Source organism: Marmota marmota, unplaced genomic scaffold (genome assembly GCF_001458135.2).
Source record: "Marmota marmota marmota unplaced genomic scaffold, marMar, whole genome shotgun sequence".
Taxonomy (NCBI): domain Eukaryota; kingdom Metazoa; phylum Chordata; class Mammalia; order Rodentia; family Sciuridae; genus Marmota; species Marmota marmota.
The window spans coordinates 5,931,490-5,946,788 of record NW_026000075.1 but is presented as its reverse complement, the minus strand read 5'-3'; the positions used below and the strand labels follow the sequence as shown (position 1 = coordinate 5,946,788).

General features: G+C 34.1%; 1 protein-coding gene across 3 annotated transcripts in view; it reads right to left on the bottom strand.

Annotated features, from left to right (window-relative positions):
• Positions 1 to 15,299, bottom strand: part of Tbl1xr1 (TBL1X/Y related 1) — a 155,664-nt gene that overhangs the window by 42,182 nt on the left and 98,183 nt on the right. For all 3 annotated transcript variants that reach the window (XM_048814256.1, XM_015494249.2, XM_048814257.1), the window contains one exon: positions 5,241 to 5,343. In XM_048814256.1, coding sequence (XP_048670213.1) covers positions 5,241 to 5,298 — 58 coding nt within the window. In that variant the 5' untranslated portion in view covers positions 5,299 to 5,343. The remainder of the gene's footprint in view (positions 1 to 5,240; positions 5,344 to 15,299) is intronic.

Genomic DNA, 15,299 nt, shown 5'->3' with positions numbered 1-15,299 from the left:
GGGGGGCGGGGTTAAACAAACAATTGAACCTCAAAGCATACTACGTCTGAATTCCAACCCAAGCCCCTTTTTGTTTTGAAACATGGTCCAACTTGACCAAGCTGGCCTTGAACTTGTGATCCTCCTGCTTCTGTCTCCCAAGCAGCACCACATTCATGTGTGCCTCATATACAGTCTGAAAGTAATTTTACATAATATTTTTAGCATGCCTGCATTTTTTAAAACACATTTATTTTTTAGTTGTAGGTGGACACAATACCTTTATTTTATTTTATTTTATTTTATTATGCAGTGTGGAGGATCGAACCCAGGGCCTCACACATGCTAGGCGAGCGCTCTTCCTCTCAGCCATGACCCCAGCCCCAGCATGCCAGCATTTTGACTGATATCATTCACATGAGATCAGATGTGGAATTTTCTACTTGCATTAATTTTACTGGCACTCAAAGTTGCTGGTGTTGAAGCATTTTATTATTATTATTATTAGTTGTTAAAAACATTACATAGTTCTTGACATATCATATTTCATACATTTGATTCAAGTGGGTTATGAACTCCCATTTTTACCCCGTATACAGATTGCAGAATCACACTGGTTACACATCCACTTTTTACATACTGCTATACTAGTGTCTGTTGTGGTTTTTTTTTTTTTTAATTTTTATTATTGGTTGTTCAAAAGCATTTTGGATTTCAGATTTTGGGATTAGGGATGCTCAACCTGTTCAACATTTGAGTAATAGTGCCATCTCATAAAAGTGGTGTGGTTGGTGCAAGGCCTATATACTGGATCTTTTTTAAAGTTTAGAAAAGTGAACAATGAAAAGAGGTGAAGTGTAAAAGAAATGAGATGATCTTTCATCAATCAAATGCTACATATATCATCACCTTCAAATAAATAGTAAATTATGTAAGATGAATCTCGGTTCTAAAACATTAGAATTTTTTAAAGTAGCGTGAAAATAAACTTATTTTAATAATGAAGGCATTTTGTTTTTGCTACTTCCAGTTAGTCTTTCAATCATAAGCAGCAACTGTTTCCCTGGCATCCAATAGTCAAACACATCAATAGAGATGCTATGGAGCTCTTAAACATGTAAGATGATAGTCTAATAAAGAATTCTCCAACTAAATACACAATTTAAGCAAGATAAAAAGCACATTTGCATATAAAACGACAAAAAGGAGGTTCACAAAAAATTACCAGGAACAATTTCTTCAGAAAAAAATAAACTTTAACTGACAAGAGTCATTGGTGAGGCAAAAGAAGGAAAGGGGATTAGGAAAGAGGGAAATTTTAAAACATCCTACTCTAAGCCTCTAAGGTATTTATCTGCACATAATTGATAAATGTATATGTTTTGGGGGCAATCAAATTAATGCTAGTGGGCAAACACCAATTAAAGGGAGAATGCTGAATCCGGTCAATCATCTAGTATGACATACAGACAGTACTATATTTCAAATGTTTTCAATTTTCGAGTCATCTCAAAAGGGAAAAAGTGTTTATTTCCTAGGAAATATACGCGAATATGGGTCTATTTCATATAAGTGCAGAATGGTAAACACCAATTAATTACCTTAGGTGCACTTTCTAGAGATAAAATTGAGAAAAATTAAAAGTCATAACATTAATAATATCCCAACAATAAATCTACTTTTAATTTGTTTTGATATGTGAGGAGATGGCTGATTTGTAACAGTGAAGTCCATTAAACATTCAAGGCTGATGATCACAGTGTAATCTCTTTTCTATAAGGAATAAATTTTATGAATGAGGAAAATGATTCTCCGAAAAGGTATGTAATCTGGGGGAAGGAGATGGACTTTTAACATATAATATCTTCTAGTGCTGATAGTAGTAAAAAAATAAATAAATAAAACTTAACACTAAGCTAATTTAGGCAATTTTATTCCCTCAGGAGATAGAAACCACAGTCCAAGATTAAACACGGCAGAGAAGAAATGCTTAAGATTCTTACTGAAAAATATTACTTCGAAAGCATTTTTGTATCAAAGCAGAACAAAACTTTCACAAGGTGTCTCTGAACCTTGAGAGCCTTTTAGACAATTAGGGGAGGAAATTTTATTTTTCTTATTGGAGTCTTCACAAACCAGATCCTTCAACACCTTTGCACACATTCTTTCTTTGCCTTGACTGCTCCCTTTCTGCAAACCTCCCACCCCAATTCAATCAATGCTCTTTTGTAAGGAAGGAAGCAGTGTTAAGACTCTATAGTTTCTTTTATACTTGCTTTAAATCTTTCAAAAGAAAACAGTTATAACCTGCAAGCAATGTGTCATACTGCTTAAATATTTAATGATTAATTCTCAATACGTATCCCTCATAAGTTATGGTATTAAATACACTACTCCCAAAATAACCCTGAAAAGGAATTCTGGACCAGGTTACTCCAAACTTGAATCTACTGCAAAAATCACCAAATTTATGTATAACCAGGAATCAGAACCAAGAAGGAGCTTTTGGAATACATGACATGGCAAGCAACCAGATCTACAGAATCTGGTTATGGGTGAGAGTCTGGATTCTTTGTGAACCCTGTCCAGAGTTCACGGAACTATAAAATTCTTAAAACTCTCTACTGCCTCCCGTTTCTTGAAGTAAATTAAAATCTATGTCTCATGGTAACCTTTCTGACAAAAATATGCCTCATTGGTCCCGGTAAACCTTGGTCACAACTACAGATACACCACTTTTAAAGGCAGCTAGCTCCTCTTTAGAAGATAGTTTTGCACTCCAAATCTCAATGCATGCACGTTTCATACTTTTTACTTCATCTAATTATAATTTTTTTTCAAGATATTCGGAACATGTTACCTTCCTGGTGTCAACTCTGTTGTCAAGTTTCAACTGTCCTTCAATTAAAACAGACCACTGGCTTTCAAACATTATAACACCTATGAATCATCTTGGGGCTTTGTAAAATGCAGATTCCTGGGCCCCACTCAATGCTTCCTACCTGATTCTGATACAGGTGGTCAGAGGATCAGACTTTAGAACTCTGCTAAAGACTATTCCTAAATTTATAAATTTTATGTTGTGTACCAATAAAAATTGCCATAAATCAAAATGTTATCAGCAGAATCTGATTCTACTCCCAATAAATCATAACATAAACAGAAAGGACTGGGGTTTCTATTTTTAGCAATGTGACTTACTAATGTACCTCATAACCAGTACACAGAAACTTTTAAGTTTCTGAAGAATAACAAAAAGCACACCTAATGATGCAGGAAACAATTCTAAAGGATTTAAGATACATATCAGTCCATAATACAATGTTTTTTAAAAAATATACTGTTTGCTTTATTTTTACTGTGACTTAAAATACCTTAAAACATGGAATTTAGAAGGGGTTTCTCTGAGAACATAAGCAACTTTAAGGACGCTTTTGATAATATTTCATCACTCGAACTCTTTCAGAAACTAAACCAGAATATTATTTTACTGCCCCTTTTTCCTCATTATATATTCTTATAAGAACATAAAATATCAATTTGTAGACTTCCACTTGGAAACAGGAAAATTTGAACACTCATTAACACTCTAACCTCGATTTGCCCTGCTTCACCTCAGCACAAGCTGAATGAACTGCAGAACACTGATGAGCTATTCAACTGTTTTTGAACTCCAAAACCTTCTATGGTTCAACCTAAATTGCTGCCTTCCTACTATATCAATAAGCTTTTATAATATATTTCCAATCTATCTACCCTTCAGTTATAAAAGTTTTTGTTCAATTTGTGAGACTTTTGTCCAAAAGACTCAAAGCTCTGGCTTAAAGAGGTGGTCAGGTTTAAAAGTAGAAAACACAGTGTTATTCTGATCCAATAAACTCTTTTCCACTTTGACCAAAAGTATTTTATGTATATCACACAGAAAATAATCACCAGGTCACTACTTTTTCACTTTATTAGTCATTTTATATTATTCAAATCAATATTTGGAAGTCTTCTTTCAGATCGACCTTCCATATCAGTTTAAACAAAACAAGATCTATTAATTTTAAAGATTCATAATAAGTTATTATCTGTTGGGTGGTTACTTCCTTCCCTGAACTTCCTTCCTTCTTGGTCCCTGTCTTCTTAGCTATTCATAGAGGAGAAGTGAAGTTTCTTGGGAATAGAAAATATCCACCCAAGAGAAAGACTCAGACCTAGAATACAGATGGGGACATTTTCAGCAAGCAATGGGGTTTAAATCTAAGGCCATGTGGTTCCCCGAAAATAAAAGGACAACTCCCTAAGCCCTATAAGAAGGGCTTAGTATTTTCTTGGTAAAAAATTGCCTAAAAATCCAGTCTAAAAATCCAAACCTAAGAGCTCAATGTCCTAGAAGTTTATATCTCTATTATATTCCTTCTGTCCTCCCTCACATACAACTATCAAAATTATCTTTTTTATACCACATCTCAATCTACTACTTAAATGCACTTTAAGGTATAAATTCTAAAATTTAATCTCTAGATTAGCAGTTGACATTTTTAACTAAATTATTCCATCTAATGTTAAAAATCTGCCCTTATCATTGCAATCTATCTTTATGACTGTCATACACTCCAGCTATATTGAACAGTTTTCCCTCTTCTACTTTTACATTTTTAGCTTGATCCATTCATTTTCCCTTGCAGTAATCCTTCTATTTTCTGCCTAATCTATTAACATATCTAGAAAACTTGGATGATCAGGGATTTACTTAATATTAATTGCCAATTACTTAATGATCTGTGTCTATAACCATGTCCAATACATTCATCAGAATTCATATCCATGATACATTTAATCAACTGGGATAATACTTAGGATAGCATTCTTTAAAAATTACAATTAATTTAGCTTTTGAAATGCTAACTGCAATTAGGACCAATAATATTTAACTGAGGACACTGGACATACATTTTCAAACTGATGATATCTGAGTTTATATGTTCCTACTAAACATGTGCAATAATCTTATTTAATAACAAATTATAAAAATGGCCTTTTAACAGAGAAAGACAAACTGGTTGTTACAAATATTTGCCTGAGATAATTCCAACATATTTGAAAGAGTCAGAGAGTTAAACCATGCAGTAAAACAGCTTTAAAATGGCAGTCCAGACATTAAGGAAACATACAAGGTTCAACAGTTTGGACTGATACAAATTTCAAATGCATAAAAGATTATTTTGAGAATATTAAAATAATTTGAGGCCTATTTACTTTATAAAAGTACTCACCTGACTCTTGCAAGTATCTATATACCAAGAAGTTGACCTCATCACTGCTTATACTCATCTTTATTCCCACTTAAACCATGAGGTCACAACACAGGATATAACCCTAAAAATAAAACAAAGTTAATTAAGTATTTTCTCAGTAAAATATTGTTAAACAAATTGTAAACAATGTTGTAAAAACCATTTGATTTTTATTAAATGATTTAAAATGAGGTTCTATATTGCCTAATAATAATCCCTAAAAAAGTTACTTCCATAGTTAGCAAATGATTACATGTATTTTTCTGCAAGGCAACATCAGCAAAATTTATAAAGAGGGCTTCAACATCATATTTTAATGTATATCAAATAACTTTTTAATATTATTTTTTCCTTTACTCTCCTTAAGTAGAAAAACAGTAAATTGTTAAAATCAAGAATATTACTTATTTAGGAAAAGATATTTTGAAAACACTGGGTAGAGGAAAACAACAAGTCATCTACTCTGGCTTTGTCTACATAATTTGGCAGAATTTGACGTCTCCATTCTGAACATTTATGTAATGTTCAAGTCTCAACGGTTTGTAAATTTGTATGAGGCAGAGAAGCGGAGGAAAAATTTCCTAAAATCCAAATAATACTCTTACTGGATATATAAAAACCTTGTACACAGAATGGGTAAAGGACATGACTTAAGTGTATCTAGTTAAACTTATCCATTTCTTTTTCATCACAGAAATAATTTAAAGAAGAGGTCAACAAACTTTTCTGTAAAGAGCCAGACAGGTAAATAATTTGCCAACCATACGGTCTGTCCCAACTACTCAATTCTGCCGTATGTTGCAAAAGCAGCAACATGTAAACAAATGAGTGTGGCTGTGTTCCAATAAATCTTTATTTATGGACACTGCAATTCAAATTTCATGATAATTGCTGTGTCATAAAATATTAGCATTCTTTTGATTCTCACCACCCAAGCACTTAAAATGTAAGAACCTTTCTCTGCTTGTGGACCTTAAGGGTAGTAGACTGGATATGACCCACAGACAGTACCTAATACTATGGACTTAATGATAACAACTGTCTCACTATGCCATGGGTCTTTCTAGGATGCACAGGCTTCTAGGGAATCATGCTTTAAAGAATGCTAAACTGAAGGTAAGGAAGGAAATCCCTGCAGAGTTGCACCAGAACATTTAAACATTATCAATCACACAGTGCAAGGAGAGTGGCCCTACGGTTCTGCTCCCATCATCCAGGAAGGTCAAATGTACAATTACTCATATTACTTTGGAGTGATGTCCAAACAAGTGCTGATTAAATGTGTTAGATAACAAGGAAACACTACAAAAATAATGCACTGAGCATTTTATTTAGATCTTTTTAATGCATTTACTCAAAACTATAGTTGAGCACTTTGAATGGTTCAATGACAGGTCTTGAAAATATGAATAAAAAGGGTAGACTAGTGACACACCTTATGCCCTAAAAAGTTGTTGGGAAGAAAGACAATTAGTTAACTACAGGTTGGGTAAAAAAAAGTAAAGCAAATTGAGATCAGACAGAACCAAAGGTTGAGGGTAGAAGTAGGCAAAGAATGTAAAATGTAGGTACCTTACAAGCTTCTTTAAGAGGCATATTGGTGATAAGTTTTCTTTCTAATTCAAAATATCTGAAATATATCTATTTATTCCCATTTATGTGCATACTACTTCTTATTAATTTGAATGTTAAGGAAAATGAAGAATAATATTCCCATTTATAGATTACGTGCTATATAATATATACATGGCTAGCTAGTCCTTACAGCATTTAATTTCCTCTTCCACAATATTTATTATCTTCCTCATTTTAATATGACAACAATAACATGAGTGTGTGTGTATGGAAATGTTATTAAATACTACAATTTGATGAATGGTGGAGGGGACACCAAAATAAATACAAAGAATTCTTAGCACTAGAGGGTCCTGTTGCTAATTTCAAGACATAATGTATATTGTCAAGTCCCATGTTCAGTGCAGACTATCACTGTACAGTTTATATGAACTATGATACAAATAAATGACAAAACAATATGATCAGTCATCCTCTGCTATCACATACAAGTCCCACTTTTAGATACAGAATAATCTACTAAAATTATTTTGTTTGGTGTGTATGTGTTTTCAATCTACTGTGAAGCAATCACAGTAGGTTGATAAAAACAGGTCATCTGTGGCTAGGCTGCTCACTGGGTTTATCACAGCCATTTTGGTCAAACTTGTTGAAATCAAGACACAATGTGATAATACCACTTACATTAATATGGCGGGGCCTATTATTATTATTATTATTGGGGGGATGGTACTGGGGATCAAATGAAAGGGTGCACTACCACTGAGCTATAACATTCCCAGCCTTTTTACTTTCTGAGATAGGATCACCCAGGATGGCCTCCAACTTATGATCCTCCTGCCTCAGACTCCCAAGTAGCTAGAATGACAGTCATGATCCACCCCATCCAGCTCTAGAATTGTGCCTTTTAACTATAAAATCACAGTAATAATGAACAACAAGGGGTGTGTGTGTGTGTGTATTAAATCATCTCAGAATGTAAACAAACCCTGTTCACAGAAGTCATTAAGTTAAAATGAGGCCATGTGGGTAAACCCTAATTCAATGTGACTGGTGCCCTTATAAAAGAGTCCCCCAGGAAGACATGCACACAAAGGAAAGGTCATGTAAGGACATAGGAGGCATCCACTTTTGAGCAAAGGAGAGAGTCTTCAGAATAAACCATTCCTGATAAAAACTTTATCTTGAATATATAGCCTCCACAATTGTGGGGAAAAAAATAGATTTTTGTAGTTCTGGCCATCCGGTCTGCAGTATTTTGTCATGGCAGCCCCAGAAAATCTAAATATTAATCATCATATATTATATGTTTCCTTCCATAGAGACAGGGGCTCTCTATGTTACCTAGACTAGTTTCAAACTCACATGCTCAAGTGATCCTCCTGCCTCAGGCTCCAGGGTAGCTAGGACTATAGGCACACGGCAGCATGATGGACTTCATTATCACAAATTCTTAAAAAAACTCTCCATTTAATCATTTGATACCTTTAAATTTATAAGTTAATTCACAATTGTTAGAATCTACCTTTTAGAAAATAAAGACTACCTTTAAGACAATGAAAGGAACATGTTGTATCAATATCCATCATGTTCTGCCCACTAATGTCCCTTTTCCCCTCAAAAGAAAAAAAAAGAAAAAAAATTCTTCAAGACATTACCAAAAAGTGTTTTGTTCTTCATTTCCCACCTCATTTAAAATAATTAAAACCCTAATGTTAGGAAACACCACTTTTTTGAGTATAAAATATCATATGGTGAAGGAAGGTAAATTTTAAGACCTGACTTTAATATCTTCTAAAAGATAGTTTAAAACACAATAAATTAAGTATACTATTAAATGAAATCCTATTTTATTCAGTATTTTAAAATATATTTGTAAACTGTACAGCAAATACAACATGATTTAGATAAAATTAGACAATCTCAAGAAGAAACAGTAAGCTCTAAATGAAATGTGTTTCAGCTTATTTTAATACAATAACTAGTCGAACAATAATAAACAAAATTAAATCATTTGATTTCTTAAAAGCATCAATGGCAAAGAGTATATTTACTTTGTTGTGTTTATTAGCCCTGAAAACTGAAACTGTTTTTTAAAATATTTTAAGGATATCGTCTCTCACAGCTGTCTGTAATATTAAGCCCAAAGAGATTCATACTGAAAATGAGAATAAATGCTGTTTATATTTTTAAATACTCAATCTCATGAAAATTATTTTATTCACTAAAAATAAAAATATCCTTTTAAATAAATCATTGGTTCTTCATCTCATTCATAAGCTATTTTTTTACAAAATGTCTTTAATAATTTGAATATAATATCTTAGTGAAAAGTTTATGATTTCTTCACTCCCCACCCAGAGAAACAAATGCACGTTTAAAACAAAACAGGTAGACAAGATAGTTTATGAACTGGCATGGATTTTACCTTCTGATTTTTCTGATACATGCATATTTTTCAGGTAAGTTTCCCAAGCCTATGCCTGGTAACGTGTATATTTTACATAAAGAGTAATTTTTATAGGCAAATTTTACACTGTGAGACTTTTCTGGAGCCAGAGGCAGTTGTTTGGTTAACAGATTGATGGTCACCATAGAGCTAAATAATTGGTGGATGTTAAGAAATTAAAGTATAACTTAGAAAAGATAAACTTCGGGCTGGGGTTGTGGCTCAGAGGTAGAGCACTCGCCTACCATGCGTGAGGCTCTGGGTTCGATCCTCAGCACCACATAAAAATAAAAAAAAAATAAAGATATTATGTTCACCTATAACTAAAAAATAAATAAATAAAAAGAAAAGATAAACTTCTAAACTACTTTTTGTTTCCTTCCCCTTTTTACTACAATCCAGAGCTCTCAATCACAAATTTAAGAAAATATGCAAGAGAGGTAAAATCACAAGCAGCCTGTATAATTTTATGCATGCCATGTGAACCTTTCTAGCCTCCACTTCTTCAGGAAACTGAATTTACATTGTCTCTTCCACCTTTCAACCTTCAATAATTGAACTGGCACAATTTACAGAGTATTATGGATGAAACCTGCAGGTCACAAGAGAATACCAGGTAATACAATAATTTTAATAAAGTATTTTTTCACACCTAAAAAACACATTACAATATTTTTTTAAATGGTCATATCTCCAGACGGACATCTTCAAGAATTAGGGGTAAAAAAAAAAGTCCATCTCATTAAGAGGGCTGGGGTTGTAACTCAGTAGTAGAGCCCTTACCTCGCAAGTATGAGGCACTGGGTTCGATGCTCAGCACCACATAAATACATAAAATAAAGGTATTGTGTCCATTTATAACTAAACAAACAAACAAACAAACAAAAAACAGAAACACACAATCACACATGATACTTACTAGGACCTATCATCCTTTAAAACACTGGCATAGAACAATAGACCAAACCAATTATTCACTAGTAACTATAACTACTGGAATCAGTCATCTATGGATCACAAAATTATGATGTATACTAGGAATCTGCAAACTATAGCCTATTTGTCAAACTCAACTTATTCTACATCTTTACAGCCCACAAAGTAAGCATGGTTTACACAGAACACCTTGTTTTTTTAAACAGAACATTTGCAGTCCATCTGATGATAGGAAACACTAATTAAGAATCTTGGTAGAGGGCTGGGGATGTGGCTCAAGCAGTAGCGCGCTCGCCTGGCATGTGTGTGGCCCGGGTTCGATCCTCAGCACCACATACAAACAAAGATGTTGTGTCCGCCGAAAACTAAAAAATAAATATTAAAAAAAAAAAATCTCTCTCTCTCTTAAAAAAAAAAAAAAAGAATCTTGGTAGAGCAATTTTAATGCCTCTCAGCAAATTATCTAGACTGGGAGCAGTGAACTTTAAAACCAATGGATATTAGCTACAGCCCTCCTTCATTTTACATCCAAAAGACCTCTGAAGAGCTACCACATAGTCAAAAGATGTTGACTTCAACTTCCAAAATAGAAGGGAGTACTTGTTTACAGAGTTGGTACCTAAGATTCTTTTAAAATATAAAAATATTTTTTCTAAAAGAATAAGTATGTTGAATAATTCAACCATTTATAGTCAGGGTGTATAGATGGGGGAAGGGGTACAAAAAGTGAAATCTCTAAGGAAAGCAAAGACAAGGTCTACTTCTGGACCATCTTTTTAATAACTGAGGGGTAGTCAATGACAGGACTTGAGGTAAACGAACCTCTGCCAGCCTGGGAAAGCAGAGAAAGGCAAGTATGAAAATAAAAATTAATTAACATTAAACAGGGAGGAGAGGTGGGAGGGAAAGGGAGACAGAAGGGAAATTGCATGGAAATGGAAGGAGACCCTCATTGTTATACAAAATTACATTTAAGAAGATGTGAGGGGAAAGGAAACAAAACAAAACAAGGGAGAGAAATGAATTACAGTAGATGGGGTAGAGAGAGAAGAGGGGAGGGGATGGGAGGGGAAGGGGGATAGTAGANGGGAGGGGGGATAGTAGAGGATAGGAAAGGTAGCAGAATACAACAGTCACTAGTATGGCAGTATGTAAAAACAGGGATGTGTAACCGATGTGATACTGCAATCTATATACGGGGTAAAAATGGGAGTTCATAACCCACTTGAATCAAATGTATGAAATATGATATGTCAAGAGCTTTGTAATGTCTTGAACAACCAATAATAAAAAAATAAAATAAAAATCAAGATGCTAGAACCCTTCCAGTTGTATGAAAAGCTCTGAGTTTGTATAAATTGGAAAGCTAATGAATTTTTTTATCCAATTAAAACAAGCTAGCTTATCATTCTACCTTTGGAATATATCATTAGGAGAAGACTGAAATACATGCTAAAGCTTTAAAAAGCAGTCTGTCATCAGAGTGGAAAGGAACTTTGTTTAATAGTATAGGAAGAATAAAGAGGAAAAAAAATGTAACTAACTGATACAGTAAAAGGCTACTGGATAAGAAGGTAAGGTTATTTCTTGTTTCCCAAAAAGGGGGTGGAAATCCTAAGAAAACAATAAAAAAACTACTTGACCCTAAGTAAATCAAAACAATTGTCCATGATTGGTTATATTCAGTCAATTCTTTGGAAGGACAGGAGTAAAACTGTACAAAAGATTATAAACCAGCTATTAGTAAATCTGGAAAACAAAGGGCAAAAGAGATTGGTAACAAACATAAATCAAAGAAGACTTTCAAGTCTTACTGTAAATTGGAGAACTGGACAAATGGATAATCCAAAATACATGCATAGTTGTTGAACATCACTCACTTTATGATCTGACAATGGGGAAAAAATAAAATAAAGTGTGAGACCTGAAGATAAAAAAGGGAATACTTGAGAAGGTAGGTTTCTTTGGTATCTTTTCAGTTTATCATTGCTCATCCAATCTTGCAAAAGAATGGTCAATGGTGACTTGAATAATTAAAACTACTAAATACTACATTTAATGTTTATTAGTTACTTATTTTCTTGCAATATATATATACACCAATTCACTCTTCAAATGCAGCTATGCATATAACTCAGATATTTTTTAAAAATAGATCTGGCATGACATTTATAAATAATCCATTATACTTGAAGATTAATATAATCATATCTAGCCAGGCTGTCCAAGAACAGAAAGGAATAAACAACTTAAAAAAAAAAAAAGTCATGGTAGGTTAAAACACAAATGAGTTGAGATGGTAGGGAGCAGGGCTTACCAAGAGGCTTTTAAAAGTTTCACTAACAAAATTTTATTGGTCAAAGTCAAAAGATTTCGCCCATGGCTCCTCAAAATTTGGTGTACATTAGAAACTTCTGAGAAGCTTTTAAAAATCTGATGCCCGTGTCACACTCCATATATCTGGACATATCTGGATATGGAAGACAGACAGCAGTATTGTTCAAAGATTCTAAAGTGAATACAATGCACAATCAAGTTTGGGAACTAAAATATCCAAGTAAAAATATTCTGGTAATGTGTGTTAATTGTGATGATTTTAAGAGAAACAGCTCTTTGGAGTACAAAGTACTCAAAATCCCTATTTCCATCCATATCATTTTCCTAGGTAGTCATAACAAAGTACCACAACAGAATTATTCTCTCATGGTTCTAATGGCCAGAAATCAAATGTGTTGGCAGGGGCACGTACCCTCCAACACCTCTTGTAGAAAATCATTTTACACATCTTCCAGCTCTATGGCCGTAGGTTTTCAATAGCCTGTGGCACCAACAGTTCATTCTCTGCCTCAGTCTTCACATCAACCACCCTTATGTTATAGCCTTCACATGGCATTTTCCTCATAGTGCATGGGTCCAAATTTTCCTCATTTTATTAAAACGTCTGTTATATTGGAATAGAGGCCATCCCAATGACTTCATTTTAACTTGATTATAACTGCAAAGATCCCATTTCCAAATAAGGTCACATTCATGGGTGGTGAAGGTCAGGACTTCAACATTACCTTTGGGAGACAAAATTCAATCCATAACACCTTCTAACTTCCAAATTTTTCCTACATAATAACTTTATGTTATATGGTTTGATGCATTGTTCCAGCTTAGAAAGAACTAATCAAGTATGTTGTACCTTTTCAGATTGGAAGGGACAGGAGATTTGAAGGTGTGATTCTCAATCCAAGAAGAGAGCATCAATTCTGTCAAGCAGCTAGACATCCCCCATTATTATCCAATAAATGGTTGTTGTTGTTTTTTAATTACCTACCCTCAAATAGTTTCTTATTCCCTAGCTATTGGACTTCTATTTTGAGGAACTCCTCTATCAAAGCCCCTAGTTTTTAGCTTGGCAGTAAACTCTCACTAATACAGAAACCTATAGCTATAGCTTACATTCCTTCCAGCACCCTTCTAATCAAGCCAACAGTACATCAGTTTCCCAACTGCCATAACAATGTACCACAAAACAGGTGGCTTAGAACAAAAGAAATGTATTGTCTCACAGTTCTTGAAGTTAGAAGTCTGAAATTAAGGTATGGGCAGGGCCATGTTCCCCCTAAAGGTGCCAAGGAAAGATATGCGCAGGTCCTTCTTCTAATCTTTCAGGCTGCTAGAACGAAATACTTCAAACAGGCAATAAATAAAAGGAATTTCTCACAGTTCTACAAGCTGGGGAGCCCAAGTCTTGGGAGCTACGTATCTGCTATCTGGTAAGGGATTCCTACTTCAGAGATGGTGCTTTCTTGCTGTGCCTTCAAGTGGTACAAGGGTCTGGAGAGTTTCTCCAACCTTTTTTTGTAAAAGCATAAATTCTATTCATGAGGGCAAAGTCCTCAAGACTTAATTACATCCCACCTCTTAATATCACCGCAATGAGGATTGGGTTTCAACTTGAATTTTGGAAGCCATATTCAGACCACAGCTCTTGGCTTACAGATGCAACACTCCAGGCACTCCTACATGTTCTCCCTGTGTTTTATCCAAATTTCCTCTTTAAGATTACATTCTGAAGTACAAGTATTCAAGTTAGAACTCCAACGTATTAACTTTGATGGACAAAATTCAACACAACAACTAAACTTAAAAAAGCCCACTATTTTGCCCTTCCCATGCTGTAGATAATAGGTATAGACAAGGGCTAATAAAAGCCTTTCTCCCTTACCTTCAATTATCAATCAACCTGACTTTCAGATAATCCTTTAAAGTGAAATCAGAACTAATATTAATTATGATAACTAGTTGGAAGAAATACATGGGTATTGGGGTAGACAGTAGTACCTGCTTCCCTGGAGGAAAACATTCCAAGACCCCCAGTGAATGCTGCAAATAGCAGAGAGTGCCAAACTCTGTATATGCTCCATTGTTCCCTATATATACAGACCTATGATAAAGTTTGATTTATAAGTTACAGGTTAATAATAAAATGGAACAAATACAACAATACATCAAAATTAAACTTCTAGCAATACTACCCTTACACTGTCAGACCATTATTAACTAATTCTATCCCATCATTCCAGTTATGGAACACATAAAAACTTAAACATAGTATATAATATGCAATTTCATAATAGTATATATTAATATTAGTTAATAAATACGTAAGCTCTAGATTATGATTTCAACCTATTTTAATGAACTATGTCTATTTCATTGAAATATGCGCATAATTGAAAACCTAAGACTTGATGGATGAAATAAAATAGGGTTATCTGAATACAAGCAATTTAACACTGAGATTCTTAATCTGATAATTCAGATGGCTACAAAGTGACTATGGGATTGGCAGCATATGTAGGATGGTTATGCTAGACAAAAGAATCATTTGCATCTCTGACAGGATGAAGCTACATATTTCATCATACCACCCAAAACAGCACACACAAATTTGTTATTTTCCATTTAATATTTTCAGACTGTAGATGACCATAGGTAACTGAAAACACAGAAACCCAAACTGTAGCTAAGAGGACACTACTGTAGTTATTGTTCAGAATTTAACCACTTTTTTCTTTTCCTACCAT